This window comes from Piliocolobus tephrosceles, chromosome 4, assembly GCF_002776525.5.
Source record: "Piliocolobus tephrosceles isolate RC106 chromosome 4, ASM277652v3, whole genome shotgun sequence".
Classification (NCBI taxonomy): domain Eukaryota; kingdom Metazoa; phylum Chordata; class Mammalia; order Primates; family Cercopithecidae; genus Piliocolobus; species Piliocolobus tephrosceles.
This window is the reverse complement of record NC_045437.1, coordinates 152,790,529-152,807,259: the sequence shown is the minus strand read 5'-3', so window position 1 is coordinate 152,807,259 and position 16,731 is coordinate 152,790,529. Positions and strand designations below refer to the sequence as shown.

At 42.9% G+C, this 16,731-nt stretch overlaps 1 protein-coding gene across 2 annotated transcripts in view; it reads right to left on the bottom strand.

Annotated features, from left to right (window-relative positions):
* The window catches only part of SPOCK1 (SPARC (osteonectin), cwcv and kazal like domains proteoglycan 1), a 513,777-nt gene that overhangs the window by 74,319 nt on the left and 422,727 nt on the right, over positions 1-16,731 (bottom strand). For both annotated transcript variants that reach the window (XM_023195680.1, XM_023195688.1), the window contains one exon: positions 12,059-12,173. In XM_023195680.1, coding sequence (XP_023051448.1) covers positions 12,059-12,173 — 115 coding nt within the window. The remainder of the gene's footprint in view (positions 1-12,058; positions 12,174-16,731) is intronic.

Below are 16,731 nucleotides of genomic sequence, written 5' to 3'. Positions count from 1 at the left end.
TAGACAAGTACCTTCAGGTGGAGGAAACTGCCTCTTCGACTTTGGGACCTAAGCCACCTACAAAACCCAACTTTTCCAAGGGCTGGGACCACCAAAATCTCAAGTACATAAATGTGCCTGGAAAACAGTAAGACCCTATACATTTGCTCAGTTACTTCATTCCACAAATGATTGAAGTCAGCCTAATCTGTGCCATGCACTTTCCTGGGCACAGTACACACAGCAGCCAACAGGTTGTAGGAAAAGCTGGTGGAGAAGACAGGCTGGCAGGTGTGAATCACAGGCAGGAGCCTGGCAGGTGCAGGGATGCTGCTGCAGCCACCCAACCACATGGTGGTGGGGCACAAGGGGTCTCTGGGAAGTATAGATACCAGATCCTGGAGGCTGGGGAGAACCAGCAGCATCCCACCCTAAAGGAACCAGGCCATAGACTGAGATTTGGATTTAGATCAGGTCAAGGGAGTAAGGGGACATGATGCCATCCACTCCAAGCTACTGTCCTGGAGTGCTAAAACTCCATGGTGACTAGCCTGGCTTAGGATATAATATCTTAAATTCTAAGATTTTGGGAGATACAGGGAGGGAGATTTAGGCCTCTTCAGCCTCTGCAATACTTCTCAGGGGTAGTTCCATAGGATTAGTAGCCCTCATAAAAAAGGGCTTTTATTTTTTTTTTTAACTTAGTTTTTTTGCAAGTCATTTTTGGGAGTATTTCTTGGCCCGGTGCACTGGTACATGATCAGAATTCTAATCAAATCCCTTGTCAGCACCAATTTTCTGGTCTTTGACATTCAACTTCTAAATCTGGCTTCACAACATCAGTATCCCTTGCCTATGTAATTTCTGAAGCTGGGGCTATGATCACATCCATTTTTGAGTGAAGCCCAGGGGATCTACTTGGTTGTCAGCCTCACTCCACTTCCACACATGACTTGGTGGCAACAGCCATTTAGGAGACTCAAGCTTGGACCAAACATAGTAAGGCCAAGGAGTCCAGAATAACTTGGTGCTCTCTTGGCTAGGGTGAGAGGAGACAGGCACACATAACTACTTTCTTGAGACCCTCCCCCCACCATCAACTGGTATGCAACAGGTGGGCTGGGTTTGTTCATTCAAGATCCTTCTACACAGTAAAATTTATGCAAACATGAATGACCTGCCTCCAGGAAGACCTGCTACTACATCACTGGGAAACTTGAAAGCAGGGCTTCACATATTCTGCAGACCCTATGGTCTCCTCTCTCCTAATATCACTATTCCTCAACCTTCCAGTACTTCCCCTAAATTGTTCTGAAGTTATTGCTGCTTTAAGCTCATTGTAAGTCTTGAAATAATAAGATTCATAACCAGATCTCCTACTGTGTCAGCAGGTGTCTTCTCTTGCCATAGAGCTCTGCTCACTCTTTTCAAGCAGGAGGGCCTTGGAGGTCACCCTTCTGGGACTAGGAGAGCAACACTAGGTTTTACTCTAATTACTTCTTTGTGATTTGAGCACATCTCTCAGCTCCCTTTTTTACTTCAGTCTCTTTGGAATAAGGAGAGATCTGGATGGTTGTTTGTGTTTTTGTTGCAGCTCTAACCAATCTGAACATCTATCACCATACATTCAACCAGCTATTGATTCTGAGATTTATCTGGCATCATTATATATTCCTCAAGTTAAATCATCAAAGTGACATTCCTGCTTTATGTGTAATGGCCACTTTGGGTTCTCAAACACAGTATCATCATCATTGATATGACAATGATGATACAAGTTATATTTTGTGAACTGTAACTCTACTTTTATAGCTAAAATTGAGCTCATTTGATTCTCACTACACCTGTTGGACTGGTGCCACACCTTTCTTTGCTCTCTGCCCTGTCAAAGGCCTAGCTCCCACCACTTGGATCTAGGAAAGAGGCCTACCAACATTTCACTACACAGCCTGCTTTGTGGGGTGCAAGCCACTTACTTTCTTCTGGTGATAATTTCAATTTATTTTTTATTGTAATGCTATCTTTTCTTTTCACAGTAATAGATAGCAGGGCAGTGGAAGAGCAGTCAACCTCAAGGCGGATTACAAATAAATTGTTATCTTTAAGAGCTGGGTTGGAAACTTGTGGCTATCAGAAAAACATAATATGGTGGTGAACAATGATCCCATGCCAGTGTCTTGATAAACTTCAGAGAGCTAAGCCTGCTTGAGAAAAAGAGAGGAGAAAATGTGTGAGGACATTAATTCTTTCACTTTGGAAAAATCCCGTCAGTAAGGGCTGTGACCTCAGTAGAGGGCTATATTCTCTGAGTACTGAAAGCATGGGAAAATTTAGCTTAAAGTGTGTGGATGGACACATGTGTGGAAGAGTGGGGTGTGCATTTTTTATTTTTTCAAAGGAAGCCTGACCTTTCAGTGGACATTGAATTTAGGTTAAGAACACACTATAATGTAAGGGTAAGAACACAAGTTCCAGAAAAGCCTTCAGATCCCTGTTCTGTCATCTATTATCTGTGTGGCCTTAGGCAAGGTACTGAGCATATCCAAATCTCAAATTTTCTCACCAGCAAAGGAAATAACATTATTTGGCTGTTAGAGGGCTTAAACGTAAGTATAAAGTGCTTAGCACAATTCACAAATTAAGCGCCTTATATAGACTATCCTGTGCCATAAATCATCTGTTTACTATTTTAAACTTTGTATATTATGGTACATATGTATAGTGGACAACATTTTAAAAAGAAAGAGGTAGATTCATTTGACATTTGTCAGTCATCGAGAATCTAGACAAAAAGACTTCCTGTAACTTCCATTTTACTTGGGCAAGATAGACAACAAACAAAAAAGGTAGGTAAACTAATATATTAGAAGGTGACATATGATATGGAGAAAAATAAATAGGAGAAGGTAGGTAGGAAGTTCGGGGGAAGGTTTCCTGAGAAGGTGACATTTGTGTAAAGATTTAAAGACAGAATGGCCCCGTGGATGTCTGGGGAAGAGGGTCCTGGCCAAGGGGATAGTGCCAAGCCCTGAGGCAGTGGTGTGAAGGGCACATTTGGGGATCCCCAGGAAGACCTGTGTGCCTGGAGCTGAGCACACAAGGATCAGAGCAGCAAAAGATGGGGACAGACACGTCACAGAGGACCAGATTGTGTTGCCCTGCAGGTCACTGAAAGGACTTTAACTTTTCCTCTTAATCTAAACAAGATGGAATGTCTTGAACAGGGGATTACATAATCTGATTTACATTTTACAGCATCAGTTGGACTACCATGTGCAAAAAAAAGAAGGTAAGGACCAGGAGATCAATTAGGAAGCTATTACAAGACAAGACAAGGATGTCTTAAACCTCTGGGATGGTTCCTCTGTGGAGGTGGTAAGAAGTGGTTATATTTGAAACTATGTTTGAAAGTGGAACCAGTATGATTTGCTGATGAGTTATATGTGGCATGTAAGAGAAAAAGAAGGTTGGTATATTTTTGTTTTCTGGCTTTTTATTCAGCAAATGGAAGTATAGAGTTGCAGTTAATTAAAATAGCAAACACTGCAGGAGGAAAGAGCAGATTTCAGGGGAAGATTAGCAGTTTGTTTTGGACAAACTTGCTTGATACGCCTAGGGGCATCCAAGTGGAAATGCTAAGTAGTCATTACATATTTAAGTCTGGAGTTCAAGGAAGCAGGTAGGCAGGTTAGCTGGTGACAGACAGACAAATACGCACATACATAGACAGGTCTACATGTACTTACGTGAAAATATATGTATGATATATAAAAGGCAGGGTGCAAAACATTATGTAGAATATAATCCCAATTATGGGTGAGTAAAGTTAAAAAATTCTTATATACATATAAAAATAATTGAAGGCATATGCAAAAAAATAAAATAAAAATAACCAAACTGGAAAGATGGATTAAAGACTTAAATGTAAAACCTAAAACTATAAAACCTTTCCCAGAAAACCTAAGAAATGCCATTCTAGGCATAGACCTTGGCAAAGATTTTATGAGAAAGATGCCAAAAGCAATTGCAACAAAAACAAAAATTGACAAATGGGACCTCATTAAACTAAAGAACTTCTGCACAGCAAAAGAGAGTAAATAGACATCAACAGAGTAAATAGACAACCCACAGAATGGGAGAAAATATTTGCAAATTATGCATCTGATAAAGGTCTAATAGTCAAAATCTATAAGGAACTTAAATTAACAAGTAAAAAACAAACAACCCCCTTAAAAATGGGCAAGGGACATGAACATTTTTCAGAAGAAAACATATACATGGCCAACAAGCATATGAAAAAATGCTCAACATCACTAATCATTAGAGAAACACATATCAAAACGACAACGAGATACCATCTCATATGAGGTGGAATGGCCGTTATTAAAAAGTCAAAAAATAACAGATGCTGGCAAGGCTGCAGAGAAAAGGGAAGACTTATATACTGCTGGTGGGACTGTAAATTAGTTCAGCCACCGGGGAAAGCTGTTTGGCAATTTCTCAAATAATTTAAAACAGAACTACCATTTGACCCAACACTCCCATTATTGGGTATATACCCAAAGGAATATAAATTGTTCTACCATAAAGACACCTGCATGTGTCTGTTCATCACAGCACTATTCACAATAGCAAAGACATAGAACCAACCTAAAAGCCCATCGGAGGTAAACTGCATAAATAAAATGCGGTACACATATACTATGGAATACCACATAGCCATAAAAAAGAGTGAGATCATATCCTTTGCAGCAACATGGATGGAGCTGGAGGCCATTATCCTAAGCAAACTCATGCAAGAACAGAAAACCAAACGCAGCATCATCTTACTTATAAATGGGAGCTAAACACTGAGTACACATGGACACAAAGAAGGAAACACAAGATACCAGGGCCTACCTGAAGGTTGAGTGTGGGAGGAGGGTGAGGATCAAAAAATTACCTACTGGGTATGCTTATTATCTGGGAGATGAAATAATCTGTACACCAAACCCTCATGACATGCAATTTATCTATAGAACCAACCTGCACTTATACCCCTGAAACTAAAAGTTAAAAAAAAAAAAAAAAAGAATGTATGTTAATTTTGTAAATTAAAAAAACAAACAAAAAAAAAAACAGTAAGGGCAGGAGAAGAGTGCTGTCTGGGCAAACTATCAAAGCCATTAATCTCCAGCACAAACCTCTATCCCATTCACTGAACTCTGGTTCCGACCCCAGCTACCCTTTGCCTCAGCTTATCCTTCTTTCTCGGTTCACCTTTAGCTTTCCCCAATCACTTGCTATCAAATAGACTTCAGAGGACCAGGAAAACCTGCGGCGCACTTTCCCAGAGTTGAACTCACAGAAGAGGAAGAATCTAAGATCAAAGTCAAAGTCAGCAGTTACCTCAGAGTCCTGACAAATGAGTTTTTCTTCTTTGATGCAGTTGCCAATTTAATTCTCAAGCATTTTTTTTTTAAGGTCATGACATTTAGAATAACAAGGCCCTAAAAATTAAATATTCCTTTATGTGCTTAATTTCTGACCCGAATGTAGTACTGAATGACAAGTGAATGAAGCTGAATAGGTATAGAAACGTTAGTATAAACTGCTTTTAAATTGCAAGTTTGCAAGCCCAAGGCTTTCACTCTCTTACACAACGGGCATTAAAGAAAAGTGTTCTTTCCTGGATGCAAAGATAAATCTCCATTTTTCTAGGAGCCTCTGCAGCAGGATTCTTTCAGGAATTTTCCATTGAGACATTACAGCTAGGAGGAACTCCTTACCCCATTCTCTTTTGTACCGCCTCCTGTTCCCTTTTATACACATTTTTCCAGCTCCACTTGTGATAAGTAATGGAATTGGACAACCGTCTGTCAACCCAAGACAGTTTCCCCCAGAATCTAGCCCTCAGGTTGAAAACACCGTTTGAGAAAAGAAAATCACTGTAGACTATTTTTCTACTGTTCTAAATAGCTCAGCTGGAGGGAAGTTGTTATTTCCTCTTTAGCACGCCCTGTTGGAAAAACTTGCAGTTCTCTTTCCTCCCCTCCTGCACCAAACCTGCCCCCATCCTGCTCCTACCTCCCAGCTCATGTCAGGCCAGTATGGGGGTAACAGTTCCACAGCCTTCTCCATAATTTCTTAGGCTGGAGCCACATCCCTTTCTAATCTAATCTGTGCCAACAGAAGAAAAGGAGCTGTCCTTGGAGAGTGTTCTGTTCTGTTTCCTCTTCTAGAGATAGAGTGGAGGGGGCGGGTGGGAGAGCGTCTGTAGGATGCCATTCTAAACCTTGCTGGTTTGGGAGTGTGGTGGCATTCTCCGCCTGATGGTTAATACTGTAATATGTGGGTAAGTGACTTCAGACCCAGGAGAAATGAAACATAACTCCCACCATACAGACCTGCCACCATCTTCAGGCTAAAGATGCTGCTGACTGTGACCGAGGATGTACCCACACGTGATAGGAACAAACTCACTAGACCCAGGGTCAGGTGAGCTGTCAGCTGATGGCACAGAAGGTTATTTTCTCAGCGAGCCTCCAGGGTTCTCTTCTGGTGAATGTGGACTGAATAAAGACCAGCGGTGGTCAAACTCTTCCCACAGATGTAATCTAAGTGGTAAAGTGTAAGAATGGAGTCACTCTGGGGGAGGCCTGAGGCCCCACCCATTTGGCCTTCCCCTGGTCCCTATGGGGAAAGCTGCGGCACCTTGGAGGAACAAAGAACACTCCTCAACATGGTGTGATAGGGGATAAGTGAGACCCTTCTTGATCCAAAATCCTACGACCCTGCCAAGTCCTCACCTCAGGGAAGAGGAAGCTCCAAATTCTTCCTCAGATGAGGTGCAGGGAATGGGGCGGCTATGCTCAGGCCAGAAGGGAATGGTTTATGTCCCTGAAACAGGGGAAGTGGGGCAAGGCGGGCAGATGTCCATGTTCAGAAGAGGTGGAGTATGGGCTAGCTGAAAAATCTACCTTAAAGCCTCCACTTTTGAGAGACCTCTATTTCCTCTTTAGATTTTCAAGCATTACAAATAATAATAATAACAATAATAATAATAAAGATAGCACCTCATACTTTCCTCTTGGTTTTCACTGAGTACTGAAGAAAAAGCATCAGCAATGCCCTGGATCTGAAGAATTAAGGTCAGAGCTAAAAAGTGACTTTACTGACCGGGCTGACTGTTGGGTCCTAAAAAATACCAAGAGAAACTGGGAGAGACCTTTCCTGAAAAGACTCAGAAAAAATGCACAGAACCCCAGGCTCAACGCAGAGATTTCAATTTCATCTCCCTCTTTTAAACTGTGTTTTCCTTTATTTATTTTTTGTTTTTGTGGATAACCATTGCTTCATACTCTTGAGGCTGGACTGACTTTATGGAGATGAGAGAGATAAGGCAATGAAGTCACCTGCCCATGTCAGGAGGTAATTTAGAGGAGTAGTAGGAAATATTCAGAAATTTTAAAGGATGGTACCACCTTCCACCATCTCTTCAGGGGACATGCCAAAGGAGAGATGCCAGATAAACAAAGAGAACAACAAAAATAATAATAATCATCCACTTGGCTTTGACTTCTGAAAAAAAAAAAACCATATGAAACTTAAAGGTGAGACAAGAGACTTCTGATTTGCCAGAGCTGGATATGTTATAACTCAAAAGACCAAAGGCTGGAAGAGGCAGAGAAACAGAGCACACTAGGAGATTGGAAGAGAGTGAGTTAGACCAGCCTCATACATCCTCCATGCTGACATCCAGTGTTGACCAAAGTGGGGCTACAAGAAGTAAACCTCTGAGAAGGAGAAGATCATGCAGGTGAGTGTCAGATTCTGCTCTCCATAATTCTCCCCATCTCTCACCCAGTTCTGGACCCTAGGTTGGGAAGAGGTGATTCTGAAACCTGAGACAGGCGGGAAACCCTGGCAGTAAAGAGGACCTGTGTTTGGCTACCAGCTTGAAAGCCAATTTAAGGCAAGCCTCATAAAACTGAGCTCTGCACTGAGTAGAAATGGTTGCCAGTCACCTCTAAAAGAACCTAGTGCATATCTTGGTCTAACAAAACAGATCCATGAAGAGAAGGCTTGAGGCAGCAACCTTACCACAGTCTTTCTTGATGCCAGAAAACCACAGAAGGGCCTCCTCAAGTTTTCTGTGCCCCTGCATAGGGCCAAGAAGAAGCTGAGAGGGCTAGTAAAACCAGAGGAGTTTAACAGAGAAGAAAGAGGATTCACCATGACCTTAGTGGACAAGGTGAGTACAGGTCTCTCGGTAGACACAGTGAGAACGAACACTACTGGCCTAACTGAAGATGTTAAGAACTCCATCTAAGTGGATGGATCCCAGAGAAAGAGAAAACACCAGGAAAAGCCTCTCACCGACACTGCTGCTCATAAGCCCTCAGCCCACCTCTACTTCCTGGAATTCAGGTACAGCCCAGCATTAACAGAATTGACCTGGGAGTGGCTTTATAAAGGTTTCACCTCAGAAATGAGGTTCAAAATAGAGGTAAGGTTGAAAATAAAATATCAACACAACAGTTTGTGTGTGTGTGTGCGTGCGCGTGTGTGTATTGCCACAGTTTTTATGGACATGCATTTATAAGACTGTAAACTCTCATTTCTGCAATAGGCACAGAAATAAGACAGCTCCTCCCACGGTCGAGAGCCATAATGTGTCTCAGAGGCCAGGACTGCCTGTGGACACCACGCCCACTGCCTGCAGCTTCTGGAAGAGGCTGCTGACAGGTAAGGGGATTTACACTGTATGCTCCTCTCCTCTTCCTCCCTCTCTCCACAGCTAAGTTGCCAACTGAAAGTTGCCTTTTATTTCACCTCTGATCTCTCCCTTGTACTCATGCCCTCCTCTTCATTTGAACTGCCACCACCTCAGGTCAGCCCTGTTGACTGTCACAAATTATTGTGAGAGCTGCATGGAAAGAGGTGTCAAATCAAAGGAAAAGGTCAGCCTTCCCTTGCTCAATTTTGTCCAGGTAAGGCATTATTACTTAAGTGTTTCATTTCACAGACTGACTCTGGGAATTTATCAACGCCCTCACTCCCCCAAATGTGTTCTTATTCAATAGGAAAACACTGTCAAATCCATATTAGATAGTTTGGCCAGGCCTCGTAGCTCACACCTGTAATCCCAGCACTTTGGGAGGCTGAGGCGGGCAGATCACATGAGGTCAGGAGTTCAAGACCAGCCTGGCCAACATGATGAAACCTCATCTCTACTAAAATTATAAAAAATTAGCTCGGTGTCATGGTGGGCACCTGCAATCCCAGTTACTTGGGAAGTTGAGGCAGGAGAATCACTTGAACCTCGGAGGCAGAGGTTGCAGTGAGCTGAGATCACACCACTGCACTCTAGCATGGGTGACAGAGCAAGATTTCATCTCAAAAAAAAAAAAACAAAAAAAAACAAATCTGTATTAGATAGTTAAACGTTCTACCCTAATAGGTGATTATTTTCTTTTTTTTTCTTTTTTTTTTTTTTTTTTTTAGATGTAGTCTCGCTCTGTCGCCCAGGCTAGAGTGCAGTGGCCGGATCTCCACTCACTGCAAGCTCCGCCTCCTGGGTTCATGCCATTCTCCTGCCTCAGCCTCCTGAGTAGCTGGGACTACAGGCACCCGCCACCTCGCCCGGCTAAGGTGATTATTTTCTCCTGCATTAGGATACTGTTGGTACTGTCATAAATTAACCACCACCAACAGGTAGCTTCTGCTTCCCCTCATGCTTACATAAAAACTCTGCTCTAAGTCAGAGCCTAGAAATGAGATCTTTAACAATGAAGGACAGTCTTACAACCTCATGGTAAGAATCGTACCAAGTTTGAACCACTGACACTTCAAGTAACAGACTCATTGGTGCAGGCTTCCGAGGTTATATTTCTTAGATAACTTCCAAAGGGTGTTCATAAAAGCAAACTGTTGACCCAATATCTGGTGGAGCAAAAATAATTATATTGGACTGAAGGAACTGATGAGGAAATAGAATTTCAGTTGTTTTGTAATATTGTTGGTATTATTTTTAATGTTCTATTTTCTGATATCATGTAGTTTTTACTGTTTTTTCCTGATCTTTCTCTCACTATTAACTTAGCAGTCTGTGCTTTTGTAAGCATTTTGAAATGAAAGATTTTTAAATGGTAATCTTGTACTCACTGACCTTTCAGAATTCAGGAATAACTTTGTCTGAGTCTCTTTACTTTTAATGGCAATGGGGTTACTTGTATAGATTCAGTAAGAATCTGTTCTCATTTTTACACATAAATAATTGAACAAATGGATGGCACAGTCAAGGCCACACCTGGAGTGTCAATCTCATCTGCTTACATATGAAGCACATCATTAAGAAACAAGGGTTGTTCTTTATTTGCAAAATCATGAGGCCCTCCCAGAAACTTGGACTGTTACCTTATAATGGCAGATTTGGAGGCCATCTCTTTTAAGGAGAGATGCATTCACCCCCATTTATAGATATTACAGGCAAAACAGTGGCAATGGCATTCTTTTATTTATTTATTTATTTATTTATTTTTGAGATGGAGTCTCGTTCTGTTGCCCAGGTTAAAGTATAGTGACGTGATCTTGACTCACTGCAACCTCCACCTCCCGAGTTCAAGCGATTCTCCTGCCTCAGCCCCCTGAATAGCTGGGACTACAGGCACCAGTCACCACGCCTGGCTGATTTTTGTATTTTTGGTATAGACGGGGTTTCATCATTTTGGCTAGGTTGGCCTTGAACTCCTGACCTCCAGTTATCTACCCACCTCGGTCTCCCAAAGTGCTGGGATTACAGGTGTGAGCCACCACACCTGGCTGGCAATGACTTTCTTAGTTTGGTTTCCTAGCCTCAGAATAAAAGCAATAAATAATATACGTAGAATAAGAGAGGTTTCTGAAATTTCCTAAGATTTTTAAGAAATCTCTAACAGAAGTTAATTTTCTGGGCTATGTAGTTGCTTAACACCACATGGCTTTAGATTTTCTGACCAGACTACAAAGAGGCTTATGTATATCAGTTAACTTTTATTACTGCATTTATAACTAAATGAATCAGGCCTAACCGCAATGAGATTAGCTTTTTAGAAATCGAGAATAATCATTGGAGATTATTTATAAGCACAGTGTTTCGTGGTTTACAGCATCCTTCCACATCCTGACTTAAACCTCCTAAAGAGCCTTTAAACACAATATTCCTGAAGTCACCATGATCACATTTAGATTTGAAATCTTCATCATCTATTTGCCCTGGAAAAGACAACATGGCTTACAAAGAGTCAAATAGAGAAACATTCACACCCCATTCATTCCACTCCATTACAAATCACTCCTAGATTTAAAAACATAAGCATATACACATACGTGTGGATGCACACACACACACACACGCACACACACAGAGAGAAATGAGTTACAACTGAGAAAGCCCAATTCCACAGAAGGCAAATTCAAACATCTATCTTCGGTCTTACCAAGGAAGGCTCAAAAAGAGGCTGAGACCAGTGGGACAACATTACTTTCTCCATCATGAAAATATCCAAATGAGCCCAACCTTTCCTGCCCCTCTCAGCCATGGAAGAGAAGCAGCTACCCCTAGGGAGGTATTCTCTTTCATCTGTCCCCTGGCTCTGTGCTGCCTTACAAGCAGACTATATTAATAAGGAAATACTTTAGGAGAGAACTCTCTCCACTGTGGTGACATCTCTGCAGTCTCTGTTTTGATATTTGGCCTTGAGAAGTTCAAAGGATTCGAAAGATTCGAGTTCAAGAAAGACCAAGATGTACCCCAGGGCCAGTCCTGGTCTTAGATGCTGAAAAACATACTCCTCCCACACCATAAGCGATTATGACCTCTGAAAGAACCTAGTGGATATCCTGGTCTAACAGGATTATTTTCAAAGGCTCTTGTTCTTCTTTGTAATGGTAGTTGAAGGCAAGTCAGTTTAGGGTCCCTAAATCTGGAGTACTTACTTGTCATGTCTGCTCATTTCTCCAGTTTGTTCCTGGTGCCTGGGACAGAGCTCGGCCACATCAACCCTCTGTGACCCCCCCATTCCTGCCCAGGAATTTTCTGGAGGAGACCCCCACTCACCACTCCTTTCTGCCTTGTGCTTTGGTGGCTCGGGCTCTGGGAGACATGGACAGGGCCCATCACAGAGGGTGGTGAGGCTTTTGCCAGTAGAACAAGCATGGAACTCCAATTTGCACTGCAAAAGAGAGACACAACAGGTCTTAAGAATGCAGCCACAACAGACCCCCTACTCCGCCTCCTTTCAGCGCCCTTTGCTTCACAAAAGCAGACAAAGCAGGGAGAGGTCCACCTCAAGTAGAGGTCTCAATTACAGAATACTGAATAAGAAATGGCCTTTTATATTTTACCAAATGCAGAGGATAACTTCTAAAAACACTGTGGAAGCCCTAGAAGACTTCCTTTAATGATGGTAAACCCTACTGTCACTATTTCTAAAATAAAATTATTAATATGAAACTTAACACCTGTAGAGTCCTATGTGGTCCAGGAACCCCCTCCATTTACTTTGAGGCATCTTGTCCACACTCCTCCCGTGTGGAGGCAGCACTGCTGGAATACCACTCCCGGTCCCTCTCAGCCTGCTCACATGCTCTTCCCGAGAGGGAAGAGGAACCATCCCTTTAGTAAGTCTGTATGGTAGTCTGAGGCTCAGCCCCTTCCCCTTGGGAGCAACAGGGAGTGAATGCTCTTGCTTCCATTGTCCAAAACCTAAGTTTCCACGGGTCTTGCCCCATCAGAGGATGCCTGTGGTCTAACTAGCTTGTGACTCCGTGGAAATGGTTACCTAATTCTAGGATTAAATATTAGAAGCCCATAATCCACATTCTCTTGTCAACCCTTTATCAGTAGCAATGGTAATATTTTAGCCATTTTTCTATCAGCTCTTTACTCTTAAGTCTCAATGAATTCTCAGAACACAGGCAGGAGACAGGAATGTTATTAGTAGGTGCAAAAGACCACAACAATTATCAGCATTTTTATTATTCCTACATGATGGAAGAAGAAATTGAGACTCAGGCTGAATAACTTGCAAAAGATCACAAAGCTCAGGGCCAAGCACTTAATGCATTCCACGACACTGTGTAGATGGGGCTTCAGAATACAGACATCCCATACTGAACTGTGTGTGGCTAATTATGCAACTTTGCTATTGGCCTGGATCTGTGTTGTCTGAGAGTTTACTCCTTTTTCGTCTGTAAATTTCTCAAGATCAAGGCCGCTGTGTAATCGGTCCTCTGCAAAGACCCACGGGCCGAGGACCACATGCGTATCTGGTGGAGGTTCAAAGGAAAAAGAGATAGGTGAAATTTAACGAGCACCCACTGTGCGTGCAGCTCTTATCAGGTGCCATGGGGGAATCTTTTACATGAAAGAAAAGAGGAGATACAGTCCATGCCCTTGGAAAACACAAATGCATACCTTTGAAAAAAGTCCACTAGCATTTGCAAAGCCACACACATGAGTGCAGATAAATACTGGCTCATTGTGAGAGGACAAGCTATTCAGTCCCTATACCGATTAGAAACGGAGGGAAAGAGTACTTTAACCCTGGTTCTAAATGTACTGAAGTCACTCCTGTGTCACTCCAATGATCGCCCATATAGTCGCTGGCTGCCTGTTCAGGGAGAGGGCAACAGAGCAAACCTCCAGAGTGCTGGCTTCCTCTTGACACAAAACTCCCTCTTGTGCATACGTGTTCAGTGCCTAGTACGTGCCCAGCACGGCAGCAGGCATTGAGGGGGCTATACAAAAACAAGTCATTGCCCACATCTCACACATCAACTGAGCTGATGAAGCAAAGAAGAGTGTGTCCTTGTAAAGTCATGTGGATGTGACTCTGAGGTGAGGCAGGATATATGTCTCTGTAGGGATGGGGTGCAAAAGAGGCCCTCAGGTATGTGGCGTGCCTACAGATGGCACGTGGACTGAAGGTGAGCCGAGTGGAATGCTGGGAAGGCAGCAGGCAGGTCACTAGCATGAGGAGCTTCCTTTCACTCAGCACAGCGTGTGTACACGTGCCCACGGCTAGACACAGCTGCCATGACTGGCCTGCTGCCTCCTCCGCCTCTTCTGGGCTAGTTCTCTGGAACAATCCTCTGTTTCAGACTAGTGGTTCTCCGGCTCATTAACAGAATCCTTAAAGCTAATTTGGGGGGGGGGGGAGTATATTTGTATGTGTCCATTTATTTTATAAAGTCAAAATTATTACCTTTATTTATCATAAAGCCTTACCATGCTATTGCTATTACTGCCTGATTGTATCTGTGACAGACCGTGAAACTCCCCCTCTCCAACCTCTTCTCTTCTCTCTCTGAGAGGAATCCACACTTCTGCTCCAGGCCCTGTGTCTTGCAGCAGCACCTCCCTGTAGGAGGGTCAGCTTTCCCACCTGCTCTAGCTGCATGCTCACTCCAACCAGTGGTGGTTAGTAGGAGGGATGCAAGCCAGGTTTGAGCAGACATGTCAAGAATCACTGGTTTCCTCACCTCTCTTGCTCTTCTCTACCATGAAAATGATGTGCCAGATAAGAGCTGCTCCCTTTTGCTCGGGACCCAGAAGGCAGAGAACATGAAACAGAGCTGGTGTTCTGAACAGAGCCACAGCTAACACACAATGTGAACACGGAAATAGGGTTTATCATAAGTCAATGACGTTTGGGGATTATTTGTTATTACAGTGTAACTTAGAAAACTCTGACCAACAGAATGACTTCCTTCCTACTAGACCATGAAGGCCTTAACAGCAAGAAAAGGTTTTAGTAACTGTTTTATCCTTGGCATGATATGACATACACAGAGCCCTGGCATAGAGTAGGTGTTCAATAAACAGCTGCTGAATGACAAAGGCAGAAAGAAGGGAACCACGATTCACTTTGCTGCTCTGGACCTCTGTTCCAATCCCTGGGTGCTTACCAATCGGCCTGCACAAGGAAGGAAGTGCTGGAGCTCAGTACTTGACACATTCATCCTAAACCATCCTTTACCCATGTCTACACCCTGAGACACCTCTTTGAGCTCCACATTCAGTACTCTGACCCTCAGCCTCCCTGCTCACCCCAGCCTATCACTGGAGTATGAGCCTCTCTGGGTGGCCTTGCCATGACTGTGGGCCCTGTGGACTGTAATTCCTGGAACTCCACTTTCTCGGCTGGCCTGCAGCATCCCCTCTCCTGTCCAGCCCTGGTGGCCATCTCTGCAGGCAGCCCAGTCTCCTCCCTAGCTACAGAAAGACACCACCAGAGAAAAAAGTACTTGTCTCTTATCTGCATCAGTGAAAATCGAAGTTCAAGGGCACAGATCTGTTTTTGTTTGTTTGTTTGTTTGTTTTTACCTTTCAGGACAATATGTGGCATTTCAATGAAACCCAAAAGGCTGCATAACTTTTTTCTTTTTTTTTTTTTTTTTTTTTTTTTTTTTTAGGAGACAGGGTCTCACCCTGGCTAGAGTGCAGAGGCATAATCATAGCTCACTGCAGTCTTGAACTCCTGAGCTCGAGCAATCCTCCTGCCTCAGCCTCATGAATAACTGGGACTACAGGCATGTGCCACCATGCTTAGCTATTTTTTTTTTTAATGTTTTGTAGAGACGGGGTCTCACTATATTGTCCAGGCTGGTCTCAAACTCCTAGGCTCAAGCCATCCTCCCACCCCAGCCTCCTGAAATGCTACAATTACAGGCAAGAGCCACCATATCCAGCCATAATTCCAAAGCTCAAAACAGGCTATTTAGAGATACATATACATGTGGTAAAAGCTCCCTTAAAACCTGGCAGGGGAGGGGACCATGACAAATACCATGAAGATAGGGGTCACCTCCCCAGGGGAGGCAGCAGGATTGGTCAGAGAGGAGCCCAGAGGAAGCATCACAAACATTGATCATGTTTCATTTTATAAAGTAAGCATTAGATTCTGAGGCTTTTGTTCTGTTACTAAGCTTGACAACTTCTATAAATAATATATACATTTTTATGTATCAAAGACTTTATGATAAAATATAAAACAATGTTTATAGGCTCCTATGGAGGTGACAACCAAGCTAGAACCACACCTCCCAGAGCAAGCCCAGGAGTGTGGGGAGAGCCCTCCATGCAGGTTTGAGAGTGTGAAGCTCTGTTCCCAAGCCCACGGCCTCCCACAGATGTTCTCTTCCCACAACACTTCTCTAATTCTCACCCTTGAAGTTACCCTTCCTATCACTTTCCCTCATCCTCCCTCCTCCCTTCTCCCAGGTTCTTTCTAGGGAAGAACAGATACAGAAGCCAAAACCTGATCACCATGCCAGCTTCACGCAGAGGACTCTATGTAAAGACTATAAATCTCAGTTTTTTAAGCACCCAGTTTCTGGCACTTTGTTACAGTAGCACTAACAAATTAATATACTTTCCATCCAGATTTTTTAAAAAGAGAGAGACTCTAAGGAATGAAGACACTTTGTCTTAGGTTTATAAAGCACAGATCTTTGTGCCAAGATGGCTCAGCTCTGCTGGAAAGAAACAAAACAAAAACCGTGAAACAGCAGCCTCAGGATATGAGCAGTTGAACCTAAAGAACTTGGCCAAATTGTATCAGTTGTGACGCATGCCCAGAGAAGAGGACATATTAAAAATTCAAACCTTTATATTGATTTTATGATGAAGCAGTCAAATAAATAATTAACTCTAACTCTCTAAAGGAAGAGAGTTGAGAAACTAGGAAAAAAGTTAAGGACTTTTAAACATGATACTAGAACCCATGC